A 15483-nucleotide genomic window follows, 5' to 3' on the forward strand; every position below is an offset into this window, starting at 1 on the left:
CTCGAAATACAGCAATTCCTCCTTTGGGTTTCAGAGTCTTGCAGGCTCAAGAAAAACCAGCCTGGACGGAAACTTCTCAGTGACCATGGCAATTATTCCAAAGAGGGGCTGTCTGGGCTAAAAGTGTGACTCTGGAAAAGGAAGAAACGAGCCCCCAGAGCCACTAAATCCCTGAGTTTATCATTAACAGAGACGTATTCTCTTTGCCTGCTCCAGAGCCGGTGGCTCACCAGGGAAGGGTACTGTAGTCAGACAAAAAATAACCCCCAGTGTGTTTTTGAAGTGTTGAGCCTCTTTGTTTTTCTGAATTTTAATGAAGGGCTTTCCAGGCTGGGTGAGAGCAGCACTCAGCACTCAGCACTCCCCACGGCCAGGAGTGGGGCTTGGTTAGCTGCCGCCAGACTGCGCGGGCCCGATCCAGAGTGGCATCTAGGAGAGGCGGGCGGGGAGGCGTCCTGTCCTCAGATGAGATGTCTTGGGGAGTTAAGAGAAAAACAAAAACAAAAGATGTTTCTGTTTAGAAAAAGGACTGGGCTCTGCTCCAGATCTTGGCATATTTTGGAAACAGGCAGTGATGATGCCTGGGGGAAGCAACGGAGACAAACAGCTACACCTCTGAAAGGTCAGCAGAGGCCCGGGCTCCCTGAGAGAGCGTTTCTGTGGACGTCTCAGGGCTGCTGAGCTGGCCCCTGCTAATAAGAACCAGAAACAAGGCCCTGGGAACCTGTGGCAGAAAGGAAACATGTGCTTTGGAAGCCCCAGGCATGGGTTGCAGGAAGAGGGGGGAAAGGGGCGTGCTGTTAGAAGAGCCACCAAACCCTGACGTGGGCAATGGGTCATCTGATCACGCCCACTGAAAGCTCGAAGGAGACAGTGCAACTTCACCAACATAACTGACCGTCCAAAGGGAGAAAGGCACGTGGCCAGGCCCTCCCCAGGACCCCAGCAGGCAGCCGCATGCCACCTCCCGTATCCCTGCGTCCAGGTGCTCACAGGTAGATGCTCCGGGGAGCTGCTGTGGCCTCTGTGAACTGAACGGCTTCCAGGAGCACCACCGCTTCTCCCCCTGAATCTAGCTTTCCCTCCCAAAAGCTTCAACGATGGGGAGAGATGCCCTCCTTCACTCTTGACGAATCTTTCCAAGGGAGTGCTGGAAAGAAACGGAAGAGAGGGCTACAGAAAAAAGCAGTTTCTTACAGTCGAACGATCCAATGCGGTCTACTGAAAATAGATATTTTTATTACAAAATAGTCCACATAAAATTTCTGAGCTGCTTGCAAGCTTCTTTAGTTTTAGGTTTATGGCCTCCGTCTCGAGTCCAAAGCAGAGGTGACCGCATGCAGGGAGAGCGACCCCCGGGCTCAGGTGTGCGAGGGCTGCTGTCCCACGGGGTCCTCCTTGTCCGCCTGCAGCACGTCCCACTCGCTGAGGAGCTCTGAGGACACCTCAGTGTACAGACGGTCCCAGTCCCAGCTGACGTCGTCCTGCCGAGACAGGCATCGCGGGGTGAGCTGGGGGAGGCCGTCCCCTCGGTCACAGCCGGCCTCCCGCCGAGGGCAGCCTCGGAGCCAGCTGTTCCCGGGAATGAGGGGCAGGCACTGCCGCCGCTACGTACCTCTCGAATCTCATGCTCCGGAGCCAGGACTTTGGTGAGGAGCTTCAGGTCGATCTCTCCATCCTGTGAATGTGCAGGGGAAAAAAAAGAAACAAAAAAAAGAAAAAAAAGGCTTCCCTGGTGGCGCAGTGGTTGAGAATCTGCCTGCCAATGCAGGGGACACGGGCTCGAGCCCTGGTCTGGGAAGATCCCACATGCCGCGGAGCAACTAGGCCCGTGAGCCACAACTACTGAGCCTGCGCGTCTGGAGCCTGGGCTCCGCAACAAGAGAGGCCGCGATAGTGAGAGGCTCGCGCACCGCGATGAAGAGTGGCCCCCACTTGCCGCAACTAGAGAAAGCCCTCGCACAGAAAGGAAGACCCAACAACGCCAAAAAAATAATAAAATAAATAAATAATTAATTAAGACCATAAATAAATAAATAAATAAATAAAATCTTTAAAAAAAAAAGAAAAAAAAAAGGCGGGCTGTGCACCTCGGAGGCCTTCAGACAACGACCTCTGGCAAAGAGAGGGGGACCAGGTTGAGTGTGGTAGAACTTCCCAAATCCAGACCTGCAGGAATGCCTTGTAAAAGAGCAAAACTGTGGGTGGACCCCATGGCCACTGAGAACTGAGGGAACACCATGATGTCCTACAGGTTGGGCACTCCTTGGGGGAAGGTCAATACCAGGAGGGCAGGCATGACAGCGGCATATCTACTGATGCCACGGGGGCAGCCAGGGAAGCAGGAAGGAGACTGGCCCTGGGAACACTGGAATATGTTGGGTCCAGGGATGCTGTAATACCCGAGGATGATGTCTCTGGCAAAGGGACTGTTGGCCGGCAGCCTCAGAGACCCACCGAGGAGCGGCTGTAAGGCTTTGGAGAAACTGAGAACTCCCTGTGGATGCTGCCTGTAGAGGCTGCTCCTCTACACAGAAGCTGCCTCACTCACCAAGGTCTGAAAGGCTGCGTACTTCATGAGGTCATTGTCCAGGTCGCGGTAGGTCATCACCCGGTTGACCTGGATGCTGCAGGAAAGACGGAATGTGAGGAGGAGCCACAGGCAGAACCAGCGCCAGGAGTGCTGCCGGGCCACCCACCCAGAGCCTCGTAGGCAGCTGGGAAGGACCAAAATGGGGAGAAAATGTCTAATAAAATGGGAACCCTGGGATGGAGCCCATCCAGACACATCTGGATCTCCCCTGGGGGTCAGCACCACTGGAGATGGCGTGTGGCATGGTCCCTGCCTCCTGCCAACTTCATATTAATTTAACATACCTGGGAGGGGCCGCCATCTGCAAAACAAAGTCTTCCTCCTGTACTTCTTCCAGGTCCGGAATAACAGGAATATCTGCAATGAGAGGAGAAGCCCAAAACGTCATCAGCACGAATGGGGGATCTTGCCTGCTTCTCCACTGGCTACTTATCGCCTTCAACATGCCGGCCACAGTTAGGGCTACAGGCTTTAGGTAGAATGGACACAATGGTCTCCGGCCTCTAGGACCCCAGTCTAGGGCTGTGGAGCTGAAGTAGAGGTGTGCATGGGAATCAAAGGTAGAACTTCAACAATTCCCGAATCTCAGGCTTTACCCCAGAACCCGCTGGACTAGAATCTCCTAGTGGGGTGGGGCTCAGGCGCCTGTATTTTTCCCTAAGATTTCTTGGGTGATGCTGACATTTGCTCCAGGTGAGAAGCCACTGGCGTAGCTCTCTAAGGAGAAATGTAAAGAAATGAGAAGAAAGTCCCAGACAGCACTTGGAGAAGTGTTTTTATTAGAGGAGAGAAAAGAAAAGAGAAGCTGAATGAACCTGGCGTGGTCAGAGACAGAGGAAGTGGGAAAGCATAGTGTCACGAGGTGGATGTCGCCATGAGTGCACCTCCTCATGACCAAGGTTCACACCTGCATCAGCTCATCCTAGTCTTTGCAATTGTCACAGCCCTGAGCCTGTATCTGAAGGTCACTTTACGCCTAATGATGTGACCTGGCTTCCCAGCAGTGTGGCCAGGATCAGAGTCTCCATTTACCGGGTCTAATATAATAAACAACCCTAACTCTAAAGATGACACTTCCCTTGCTGTCTCTTGGAGATTCTCCTCTGAACTCTCCACGAGACAGACATACAAACATAGGAAGAGACATGAGGCCATTCCCTTTGTCAATCTAACAAAGTCATGCAAGTGGAGAAACAGAGACAGCACATCACTTAATCGTGGAAACTTGCTTATTATAGCAGGAAAATCGTCCATCTTCTCCTGGGGACAACCTAACACCTTAAAGAAGTACTGCCTTCTCTCAGTGAGTATCACTGACTGGTAGAGGGGCTTTCTTTGTTTTAACCAGTCTGCACAGAGAAAAAGAGATGGGGCAGAAAAAAAGGCCAAGCAGGGAGAGACAGTCCTGGAATTCCCAAACCAACTGCAAATATTAAAAGGAGGAAAAATTCCAGAGAGGAGAGAGCAGTGAAGACACCCTTAGTTTTTGCTTCCATGGACTAAGTTGAAAAAAAAAAAATTTTTTTTTTTTTTTAAGAGACGCAGAATCATTCCAAGAACAGCTGGGAAGACCCCTGCCACTTTCAGGCTATTCATTATTTAGACTTTGCGATGGTTCCCGTCAAGCTAAGCCCGAGTATATAAATGTCAGTTCCCAGCCTGGCATCTTTATTATTGCTTCCAATGGAGGGGTTACACATGCCGCACCTGGAAAGAGAGACAGAAAGCATGCAAGGGAGAGACAGAGACAGAGAAAATAAGAGAGAGAAAAAGAGACAGGCAGAGAAAGAGAGCGATTAAAGGGATGAAAATAAAAAGAAAATGCTGATAGGGAAATAAAGAAGACACATACACCAGCCCCGAAATAATGAATCACATTCAGCAAGTCCTCTATCTAGAAAGACGCTGTTCAGAGCTTAGATTATATCTCTCTACCCTGCTAGAGAATCAGAGATGGAATTCTCTAATTTTCTATTTCTTATGCTAACAGAAATTCAGCTTGCTCGTCCCTGTTCACTCCGAGTGAAGCATACAGTCCATGTGAGGGCTGCTGATGGCACCGTCCCTGAGTCCAGGGCCAGAGGGCTCCTAGGCTGGCAGGACTGCACGGGCCCTGCAGTGGGGCAGGGCGGAAGCTGGCCGTGCCATGTGCCATCAGCAGTGTGACAGGTCCGGCATGAGGCAGTTAGTTGCTCCTGGCTCTCCTCCGTGTGAGGCCCAGCCTGAGATGAATATTCAGAAGTTGGTAAGAAAATGCTCCCTGCTGTGCTTAGGGCTCAGGACGGGGTCTTCCCCAAGTCCCCTCTTGCTCTGCAATGTCAGCATTTGGGTCCTGTCAACTCTGCCCAGCTTCTCCCAGCTCTGAGGAGCTGCACTCCTGCCCACTGTCCACTCTGAGTCCCCGTGGGCTTCCCTGTTTGTCCCCGCCCCCCTCCTCCAAATGCGCACGAAGGAGCGTGGGGCTGGCCCATCTGTGACAGAGCGGAGGTCAGCTCGGGCCTTGGCAAAGGGGCCGCTCAGAGCGGCACTGGCGGGGCTGGCCACACAGTGGGACTTCTCTCTAATTGGAAGCCTGGTGTCCAACAGAAACCGGTGAACTGCCTGAGTGGGACCAAGCCAGCGATGACAGCCAGGCCAAGGCAGGCTGGAGCGATGTGGTGCAGTGACAGCTTGAGCCATCGTCGCAGAGCCTGGCCATCCAACTGCCGGCCCCAGTGGAACAGGTGGCCGTGGAGCAGGTTTTGGGCAAACTTCAAAGAACTTCCTAATTTTACAGTTTCTGATTTACAGTCACAGACAAGTGCTTGCTTATGGGTATATAACATGTTCCCAGGAGTTTCTGTCCCCTTTCTCTCTTCCCTTCCCCCCACCCCTCTCTCTCATACACACACACATAGGATGACCCAACCTAGAAAAAGAAAACGGGCTTGAGAAATCAATCCGCTTCTTCACAAAATTACCTGCATGGAACGATCCGGCCCTGCCTGCAATCAGTGACGGCTACTTGACCTGCAAGCCTGGACCAGTGACCTGGTGTCTGATTCAGGGTGTCAAGCTTGACATTCAAAAGCACACAATTTTTAAAAAATTATTATTATTATTATTATTTTTTGCGGTACGCGGGCCTCTCACTGTTGTGGCCTCTCCCGTTGCGGAGCACAGGCTCCGGACGCACGGGCTCAGCGGCCATGGCTCATGGGCCCAGCCGCTCCGCGGCATGTGGGATCTTCCCGGACCGGGGCACAAACCTGTGTCCCCTGCATCGGCAGGCAGACTCTCAACCACTGCGCCACCAGGGAAGCCCTCAAAAGCACACAATTTTAATAGAGACAGGAAGAGGAACAAAGAAGTATGCTCTAGGACTATTGAAAAACAACCACTATTTTAAAAAATTCAATAATTATGTTAACTTTAGTTTCATTTTCTTTGATGCTGCTGATAATAAGAACATTAACAGAAACAGTGGGTTACTTATGCATATGGGCAGGACTCCTGGCCAGTGGTTCAGAGTGCAGGTACTGGAAGCATTCGAATCCTGGCTCCCCCATGTACTAGCTGTGAGGCTTCATCCTCTCTGTGCCTCAGTCTCTTCAGCTGTAGAACGGGGATCATAACTACACCCACCTCACAGGGTTGCTGTATTACATGCGATCATCTAAAATATCAAGCACTATGCTTAGTAAGTAATAAATATTCTATATTATTCTTATTCATTTAACAGATAAAACATTGAGCATGGAGAGAAACTATATGGCTCTACCCTCATTTTCTCATTTAATCCTGCCCAGTTGTCACCATCTTCCAGATGAGAACACTGAGGCTCAGCAAGATGAAGCAGCTTGCGTGAAGTGAGTCATTAAGAATGGACAGAGCAGGCTTCCAGCTCCAGTTCAACTGCACCCCTCCCAAAAAGGCTGTCCCCACCCCTGCCCAGAGGCTTTCTTTGCAAAGGTCCAGTGACTTCAAAGACGCCTCTACTAGTGGAGAGGTGAGACAACCGCCTATAGTTGGGACAGCTTTCGTTTTGCCTGAGACCCAGTGTCCTCTGTTCTCGGGTGTTTCTCTGTCTCCCAATAACCATAACTAAGCGAAGTCTCTCCCTCACCATATGCCCAACTGGCTTCTTCCCTACAACAAGGCCAAATGGTGCAGAGAGAAAAATGGACCAACACTGGAGACCCGGTGACTCCATCCCCCGCCGTCCGTGTCGCACTAAACCAGCTGCGTGGAGAAGGAGGGGAACAGACGCCTCGAACGGCCCCAGGAAAAGGGCTGGCGAGGCAAAAGGGCTGAGACGCCAGACGCCGCAGCAGCGGGTGCCCTCATCCTTCGTTTCAGCTCCCCACAGATAGCGCCCCCTGCTGACCAGTTACCCGCTGCTCTCTCCCAGCTCAGACTCCTTAACAAAACGGGCCTTCCCTGCTCTTTGCATTTGCTCCCGGCCTCTCATGTCAGCCATCTCACTTGCCTTTCACCTGCTTCTGTGTCCCACGTGTTGCCCAATTAGCCACACTGTGGGGAACTTGCATTTGTTCACTTGTTCGTTCGTCCATCCATTCATCCTTGAAGGGATGAATGGAGCAGCCCCTCTGTGAAAGGCACCGCGCTAGGAGGTGCCAGTAACAACAGCAGATAAACCCGACATGGGCCCTGTCTTCCTGCAGCACCAGTGTAGCGGGAGATAGCAATAAACACAAATAAGTGTGCTGCCTGTAAATTAAAACACACACCGTGAAGAGAGCTAACTGGACTCTGAGACCAAAATAACAGGGAGACCTAATGTTTTATTTTTAATGGCAAAAGTAATATCATATGTGGTAATAAATTCAAATGCTGTTAGACAAGTTTAAGATGAAAAATGTCCTTTCCTTATATGAATCCCAGCCGTCTCCCTAGAGGTGATCACTATTAACCATTTCTCATATATGTTTACTGAAAAGAATTTCTGCATACACAGCACATATGTCCTCTTAAAAATGTTTGCAAATGGCATCATGTTACGTATCCATTGTTTTACGACTTTTCTTTCTTTTTTTTTTTATTTTTTGTGGTACGCGGGCCTCTCACTGTTGTGGCCTCTCCTGTTGCGGAACACAGGCTCCGGACACGCAGGCTCAGCGGCCATGGCTCACGGGCCTAGCCACTCCGCGGCATGTGGGATCTTCCCGGACCGGGGCACGAACCCGTGTCCCCTGCATTGGCAAGCGGACTCTCAACCACTGTGCCACCAGGGAAGCCCCAACTTTTCTTTCTTTTTAAATTATTTTTTGGCTGTGCCATGCGGCATGCGGGATTTTAGTTCCCTGGCCAGGGATTGAACCCATACCCCCTGCAGTGGAAGCATGGAGTCTTAACCACTGGACCTCCAGGGAAGTCCTGCGACTTACTTTTATCTGTCCTTTTCAATGTACACGTGCATCTTATTCTTTTAAATGACCATCTAGTTTTCTATTGAATGGATGCTGCATAATGCCCTTAATTCAGTCCAGAGAAGATCTAATTCAGGATTTTGGGGGGGTGGAGTGTCGAGTTAGGGAAGGCCTCTGAACTGGGACAGGGCCGCTGAAGGATAAACAGGACTAAGCCAGGCAGGGGACAACGTGCACAAAGGTGCTAGGAGGTGAGGAGGAACTCACTAAAAGGGTGGCGTGGCTGGAGTGCAGGGCCCAGGAGAGCAGCTCGGGGCGGAGCAGGAGAGAGGGCGTCAGGTGCCAGGTGAGGAAGGACCTGCATCAACCGGCCAGGTGACGCCTGCGTGCCTGCTATAGGCAAGGCCTCTTTGGAGGCATATTAGGGGCAAACCAAGATGGACTCAGCATGGAAAAGTTGCAAAGGGAGGGTCTATACATTTAAAAAATGATGATAAATGAGCAGAATAAGGAAAATGCACATCCCTTCCTTTGTGAATCATCTTGGAACCCAACAGGCAGAATTCAGAGCTTCCTACTCTACCTTTCCACAATGCTTTATATTCAAGGACACAGGATGGGCCTGATTACTTTGCTGTAGGTAGAGCAAGTGAAATTTGCCCTCGGCCTGCCTCCTAGATGCTGAACTAGTGGAGGGTGAAGACCACATCCCAGTCACTTCTGCATTCCCAAAGATGGGCAAACTAAAGGACAACTGAACAGAACTGGATCAATCAATGCCCCTCAAATCTGCAAGTCACACACATGGACGGGCCATGTCTATCTTCTCTATATCATTCTAGTTATAGTATAAGTGTTACTGAGTCCCAAAGTTGCCTAGGCAGGATTCATTTCACAAGAACAACCAAGAGCAATCCTTAGATACATCCTGGATTTGATGACATCACAGCAAAGGCTTTGCCTCACTTGAGAGCTGCAAGGCCTCCTGGGAAGGGCCTGTGCATATACAAGAAACAATGGAGGACTGGGGACAAAGTTACAGAGGAAGAGTCATCCAAGTTGGGTCCATAAGGACTGCTGGGCTTCCATCCTGAGGCTGGGTCACACTGCTCTTCACCCTGGGCTTCCTCTTGATCTCTAGCGTGCCCCACTCCGTCATGCCACCTTCTGGGAGCCCCCAGTAAAGGCTTGTTAATGAACAGCAACAGCAGTAAGAGCCAATTCCAAAGAGAGAGGCTGCCAAATGGAAAACTCATCAAGATACCAGCATACTAGCCTGCCAACAAAGCAACTACCAGATGAAACCACAGACATAAATGAGGGGTGCTTAAATAAGTAATAGAGATAAATAACAGAAACGTGGGAACACCAGTAGGATCAATTACAACTGGTTTCAAAGATGCGAGAAACTGCCACTTGCCCTGAAATACACACATTGCAGGTAATACCATCACACCCGCACACTAAAATGCTAAGTACCCAGGGAAGTCCCAGAGGGATCTTTTTCTGCCCCTGTGGCTTGACAGCAAGAAGCCTGCCTGCCTCCTGCAAAGACCCTGGCCCCAGATCTCTGCAACGTATTTTATGATAGCCTGCCTTCACATCTAGGTGTTGTTGGCTTGTTTTGGTACAAGAACAGAAAGTGATTTCTTAGATCAGGCTCCGCTTGCAATGAGTACACCCTGAGCATTACTCAGGCTCTTTCCCTGGTGCATAAATCTTCCTGCAGAGGAAGGAGAGAATGAAGGAGGCACCCTGATCCGGCCCTCGGTCCCATCCAGGCAAAGATGGCTCAGGCAGGGAAGCCCTCCTCTCTGTGTCCGTTTAGGTTCTACTCCTTGCTGATTTTCTTGGTTGGGGATCTCTGAATGGAATTTTCTGGTCGTGGCCAGAAGGGTTTCTAGAGAGCTACATAAAGTCTCTTCTAACTCCAGCACTTTCTGGCCTTGACGCCTTAGTAAATGATACCAGGGGCTGGCCCACCTTGTCAGGTTTCTCCGGGTGCTGAACGATGACATCTGCCCCTCTCGCTTCACCCACTAACTGTGCCCCCCACGGCAGAGGCCCCATGCGGTCCCACACCACCTCTTCCCAGAGCTGCTCCCCCGCCCAGTGCCCTGGCCACAACAGAGTGCTCGTGGGCTGCTGAGGGTTCACGTCCACCCTGCATAATTCACAGCCACATTCAATAACCCATCTGAAAGGGGCCTGGACACACCGTGGAGGGACACTCCAAGAAGAGCAGTCCAGACAACCCCCCATGTTGCGCTCAAAGTCAACAGACTCTCAGCAGAGCTCGTGAGCGAAAGGAAAGAACGCCCACATTTCCAGGAGATGGCAACTTTACACCCGAGATCATTATAATTTTTCTCTGCAGCTGCAAAACTTTTACTGAATGCTGTTACCTTCTGCATCACGTATGGGGAATTTTAAACAGGCAAATGGAAGAAGGTCTGATTGAAGATGAAGTTAAATGAAAGAAATTGGTCTCATTTAGCACATGACAGGATTCATCTGTGTTCCCAAGTCCACTGAGGTGGCATCATGGGCGTTTCATATTCATGAGCTGCTGCGACACTGTGTCCCCTCATTTACAAAGAGCCGCGTTCAGCAAATTCTGTCCCTGTGGACACTCCATGCATTTCATGGTCTTGTCAGAGAGACATCAAACACTCCAGTAACCAAATACCAGAAAATGGCTTTAATTAGTGGATCTCAATCGTATAAATAATTTTTTTTTCTAAGTGAAAAAATGGAGAATTTTTTTAAAGGGAGAAGAAAAGGGGAAAGGGGTAGGCAACAGGCTTCCAACACCCGAAGGAACAAGGGAAAGGGACGGTCTCAGAGGAGCTCCTGGGCCCCTGCACTCCCCGGACGGACTGGGTTTCCGGGGCAAAAATGCGTCTGCAGGTCCCTGGCGGGTCTGCTTTATGAGGACCGATCCCCGGTGATTTCACCTGATCCGGCCGGGTCATTGGGAGGGGAGGAGAAAGGCAGCCATGGGAGAAGAGTCTGAAAACTGTGATGCTGCTGGCCAGAAGGTCCACCGCAGGGACTGAGAAACAGGACTGATTGCGAGCAAAAGGTGCCCAAGCAGGTCCCTGAGGAAGCGAATGACAGGGGCAGGAAGATGTCCGTCCTGAGGCGCTGGCTTGGGTGGGGGGCGGTTTATCTATGTCCCGTACGTTGAGATGTCTCCATGCTCCTGCCAAACCCACCCCCTCCTCCTGCTGCTGGGGGAAGAGATCCCCGACCTCAGGAAGAACATCGAAAGAGCCGGTTGTTCCTCCCAGCTGCCCACGCCGTGGCCACTCTCCTGGCTGACAACGGGCTGGACGGGAGGGCTTGGACTGAGTCCATTTCTGAGACAAGCCGGGTCTCAGGGGGTGGTGTGGTGCTGGCTGGGTGGCGGGCAGACAGGAGGCTGTGCTGAGTGGTAACTCAGCTCGCGGTCTACTGTGGGTGTGCAGGCCACGTCTCAACATGTTACCCTCAGAGGGGTGGTGGCACCCTCTGGAAGGAGCACGAATGCAATATCCTAGAATGCAATTTGCCCCATCACCCCACGCGGTCCACCAGGGGCTGTGGAAGTCAGTACTGACCGTGCAAAGGGTCGTCAGCCAGGACTGACCCTTCGGAGCAATTCAAAGGCAGTGCTCATGGGAGACAAGCACAGCCCAACAAGGGTTCTCCATAGGGAAGGACCCTGTTCAGCCCAGGAGCCTGACACTGGGAGGATCCTGGTGTCACGCACTGGAGTGGCCTCTAGGGAACATCGCACAGTGGCTACCAACAGTTGAAGGAAACGAAGAACAATGAAGAGGGACGCTCTCTGGGAGCTTCGTGGCAGCTCCAGCTTTGATCCGTAGAGATGTGTTAAGGACGAGGTGGGGTGAGCGACTTCAAAGGTGACGAGGAATGAAGTGGCTGGAAGGAATGGAAAGTGAGGAACTCTCCACTCTCTTCAATAAGGCCCAAGATCAGTGATATGGTATTAATGTGACAGAGAGCACCTTCTCAGAGCCGCCAGATATGCCCGATTTCTGTGTTAGAAACCGGGCATATCTGATTCTATTTCATCCTCTCCGTGTTACGCTGAAAAAAACAAGACAAACTACCCTGCTTTTATTCTAAATCCTTAGGTTTTGTATTTTTTCCTTATATATATTTATTACAAAAATGCTCCTTTGATCAGTGCTAGCCGTGACTCCGCCACACACAGAATGCTTCTGAGCGGTTCCCTCCTCACAAGGCCACTGCGGTGACAGCCAGCTGGTTTTGATCACAGCCATTCCCAATCGGATTTTCATAAGATAGATGAGGAGTCTTACTGCTGCTCTCTCTCTTATCAGATGAGAAACAGAGGGGGAGGGGGGGACGGGTCCTGAGGGAACAGCGCAACAATCAAGGGCTGCTGGGTTCTTTCTCTGTCCCTCCGCTGCTGCAATTTTCAAAGGCATTTGCCTCGGGCACTTTTAAATGATGGTGTCTCAATTCTGTAATCATCTTTCAAGAGCTTCCTCTTAAAGGGTCTTTTAGGTAAACCCAGTCCGTCAACCACACTTATGCCCTCAGGAATCACATTCCCAGTATGTGTCCCCCCTGCATGTGTGTATATATATAGGCGAGTACACACATGCACACACCAAACATCTGGGCATTTTTAGAAAGCTGGGAGGACCTGAAGCTGGAAAGGAAGACCTACCAGTTGGCCATATCAAGTTCGTCTCTCGCTAGGGTAAGAGGGTCCCCTATCACCGCTCCCCTGGATTTCTGCTATACCTAAGCTTTGTTATCTCGGGTTCTTCTTTAGAAACGAATCCCCATGTGTTGGAAGGAAAGACTTCAACTGAGGTCTAAGTGATGCACTGAGTCCAACCTCAGATGAACAATCACGCCTGTCCCTTCCTGTCTCACCTAAGCACTATCTGACCGTCAGACTTCAAGATGAGTGCGGCATCACGGCCATTTGCTTGGAGAGCACAGTCCCCAGGCCACAACTTGCTGTGGTTTGGGTTACAAAGACTATTTGGAGCAACTCTACAAATCCACCTGTCTTTTTTTGTGTGTGGCAGAGAACGCTATGCCTCTTCTCTATACAGTCCCTATCACTTGAAACAGATATCCTAAAGCACTGAGCCTCTCTTTCTAGTCACATAAAAATCTGAGTCTAAGATGTCCCTGGGTAATGGTTCTCATCAATATGGCCTCATCTCCTCTCTGCCCTCATCCACCACTCCTTTCACAGCTGTGCGGAGAAGTACCCGTGCCTCTCCCCAGAGCGGACCACGGCTCACCGTCTCATCTAGGACCAACTGATGAAACTAAACAGGATTAGCTTTGTCCTATCCTGATCCTGTCTTCCATATTAAACAGGGACAGAATCCAAGGAGTTACAGAATAAATACACAGATCTCTATAACTATTTCAGGGAGATTTAACTCTTTTACTTTTGTCAGTGCTTAATGTTGGATGATTTATTATTAATCACATTCCTCCAAACAGAATAAATACCCGATCTCTATAACTATTTCAGGGAGATTTAACTCTCTTTCACTTTTGTCAGTGCTTAACGTTGCATGATTTATTATTAATCACATTCCTCCAAACCGACTACAGCACGATGGAATGCTGACAGAGCTTTCTCTGTGTTCCTGGAGGAAGGTTAACACAACCTGCTTCCTTTACGACACGCGTGCATGCGTGGTGCAGGATGTCTGTGTCATGCTCCCACTCTTCCTCTTCAGACGGGGACATCCCAGTAAGCTGCTCACGTGAACAAAGAGAATGGAGTCCCAGAGAGGTCGCTGTCAACCACATTTCGGGCAGAGATGTTTGCGATGGAAAGCTTGGAAGGCTGGTGTGACCCAGAGATTGTAGGGGCCCACTAGGGGCCTACAGCACTCTGTTCCAGCTCTGCCAGCAGAGCAGGAGGTCTGGTCAACGCTCTGGGCTGTGCTTTGCAGCTGGACCAGGGCGAGGTACGGAACAACTGAGGTGACAAAGCGGAACCACCAAAATGTGCTCCAAGCTTAACTCCATTTTCAGAAGCTCCCCTGACACTCTGCCTCTTCAAGAGGCAAGAAGAGCACAGCCAGACCAGTCTCTACTATGTTTGCTGAGCTAAGTCATTCCATCCCATCAGCTCTTAGATACCTACTCCATGATGGTGTATGCTTGTCCCACGGTAGGGGCAGGGGACCCTGAATTACCTCCTGCAAAAACCAAAAGCAAGTCAAAATAACTTTTCTTGCTTCATTAAAGAAACTTCTGGCAAGTCCCCTGTAACTCCTCTGGCATCTCACTCACTCTGGGGCCAAACCCACACTGGGGAGTAAAGAAGTTGCCCTTGGGGCCCCAACAGTCTACATCTACTAGAGTTCATTTTTCTTTTGCTGCCAGGAATGTGGCCTTAACTGTCTATCAAGGAAGAACGGAACCCAGATTCTTGGTCCACAGAGCTGTACCAGAGGGTGTACCTGATTAGGAGTAGGAAACCTGGGTCCCAGATCTGCCCCTTATTTGCTGACCATGTGCAGTTACTTGTCAACTCTTGTCCCAAGTTTCCTCGTCACCAAAATGAGGTGCCTTCTATCTATCTCTATGACATCCTTATTTCTAGGCTGTCCATTCTCATATACCTAGTGATAAAAAAAAACCCCAAAGCACCTGACTGTCATATTTGCCTATGGAAGTCTTTCCAAATGTCCCAGGCACAGACATGGCCTACAGGTAAAGCGCACCAAGTCTTTTGTTTAGAGAATCACTGTACAGAAAGTTCATTTTCTATACTAAAATGAACCTGCACAGAGTCCACCTGTGGCCCATGATGACCTCAGCTCAGTATTGGCACCATGATCCAACACCCCTGGCTGGGGCTCTTTGATGTTCCATGCAGTCTTTTGAGTGTCCCAAGTCTCTGTGATGTCAGTTTGTTCCCTCAGCTGTGTCTCAAAGCATTGCGCTGGTGGGAGAGCTCCAGCCATAGCCTGCCACGGCCCAGGGAGTGCCCTGCGGGGTCTCTGTTCTTCCAAACTTCCCATACTCCCCGCTACTCACCCTGCCACCTGCACAAGCCCAGTGACACTCCTTCCTCTCCCCCTAAAATAGGCTCTCCTCTCCAGAGGACCCAGCAGAGAATTCATTATCTAAAAGCAATCCCAATGGATTTGATAGAAAAGAAAGTATAACATGAAGGAGAGGAGTGGTCCAACCTGAAGATTCTGCACCGTGTCACAGAGCCCTAAAGACCTGGACTCTCTGGCTTTTCTCTGCTCAGCCTGGATTTTGCTGCCAAGACTTCACGGGGAGAGGATCAGCAGAGCTGAGGACAGGGGCCAGTGGGTTAATTTGAGAATCAGGAAAGGATAACAAATCTGCAACAGGGCAGTGGGAATATGAGTGGAGGCAAGCTTCCTGGATAAGCAGGCTTGAGAAACGAACCTAACACTTTGAGAGCAAAGAGGAAGGTGGTGAGAACAGGTGATCAGGAGTCACAAAGGCCATGTCCCAACTCCAGCT

At 50.4% G+C, this 15483-nt stretch overlaps 1 protein-coding gene across 1 annotated transcript in view; it reads right to left on the reverse strand.

Moving 5' to 3' along the window:
• Positions 1-1222: 1222 nt before the first annotated feature.
• IFT43 (intraflagellar transport 43) overlaps positions 1223-15483 on the reverse strand; it is an 89302-nt gene continuing 75041 nt past the window's right edge. The window contains exons 6-9 of the mRNA XM_060095797.1: positions 2878-2950; positions 2552-2627; positions 1616-1678; positions 1223-1484 (exon numbers count right to left, since the gene is read on the reverse strand). Coding sequence (XP_059951780.1) covers positions 1362-1484; positions 1616-1678; positions 2552-2627; positions 2878-2950 — 335 coding nt within the window. The 3' untranslated portion in view covers positions 1223-1361. The remainder of the gene's footprint in view (positions 1485-1615; positions 1679-2551; positions 2628-2877; positions 2951-15483) is intronic.

Source organism: Mesoplodon densirostris, chromosome 4, assembly GCF_025265405.1.
Source record: "Mesoplodon densirostris isolate mMesDen1 chromosome 4, mMesDen1 primary haplotype, whole genome shotgun sequence".
NCBI classification, from domain to species: domain Eukaryota; kingdom Metazoa; phylum Chordata; class Mammalia; order Artiodactyla; family Ziphiidae; genus Mesoplodon; species Mesoplodon densirostris.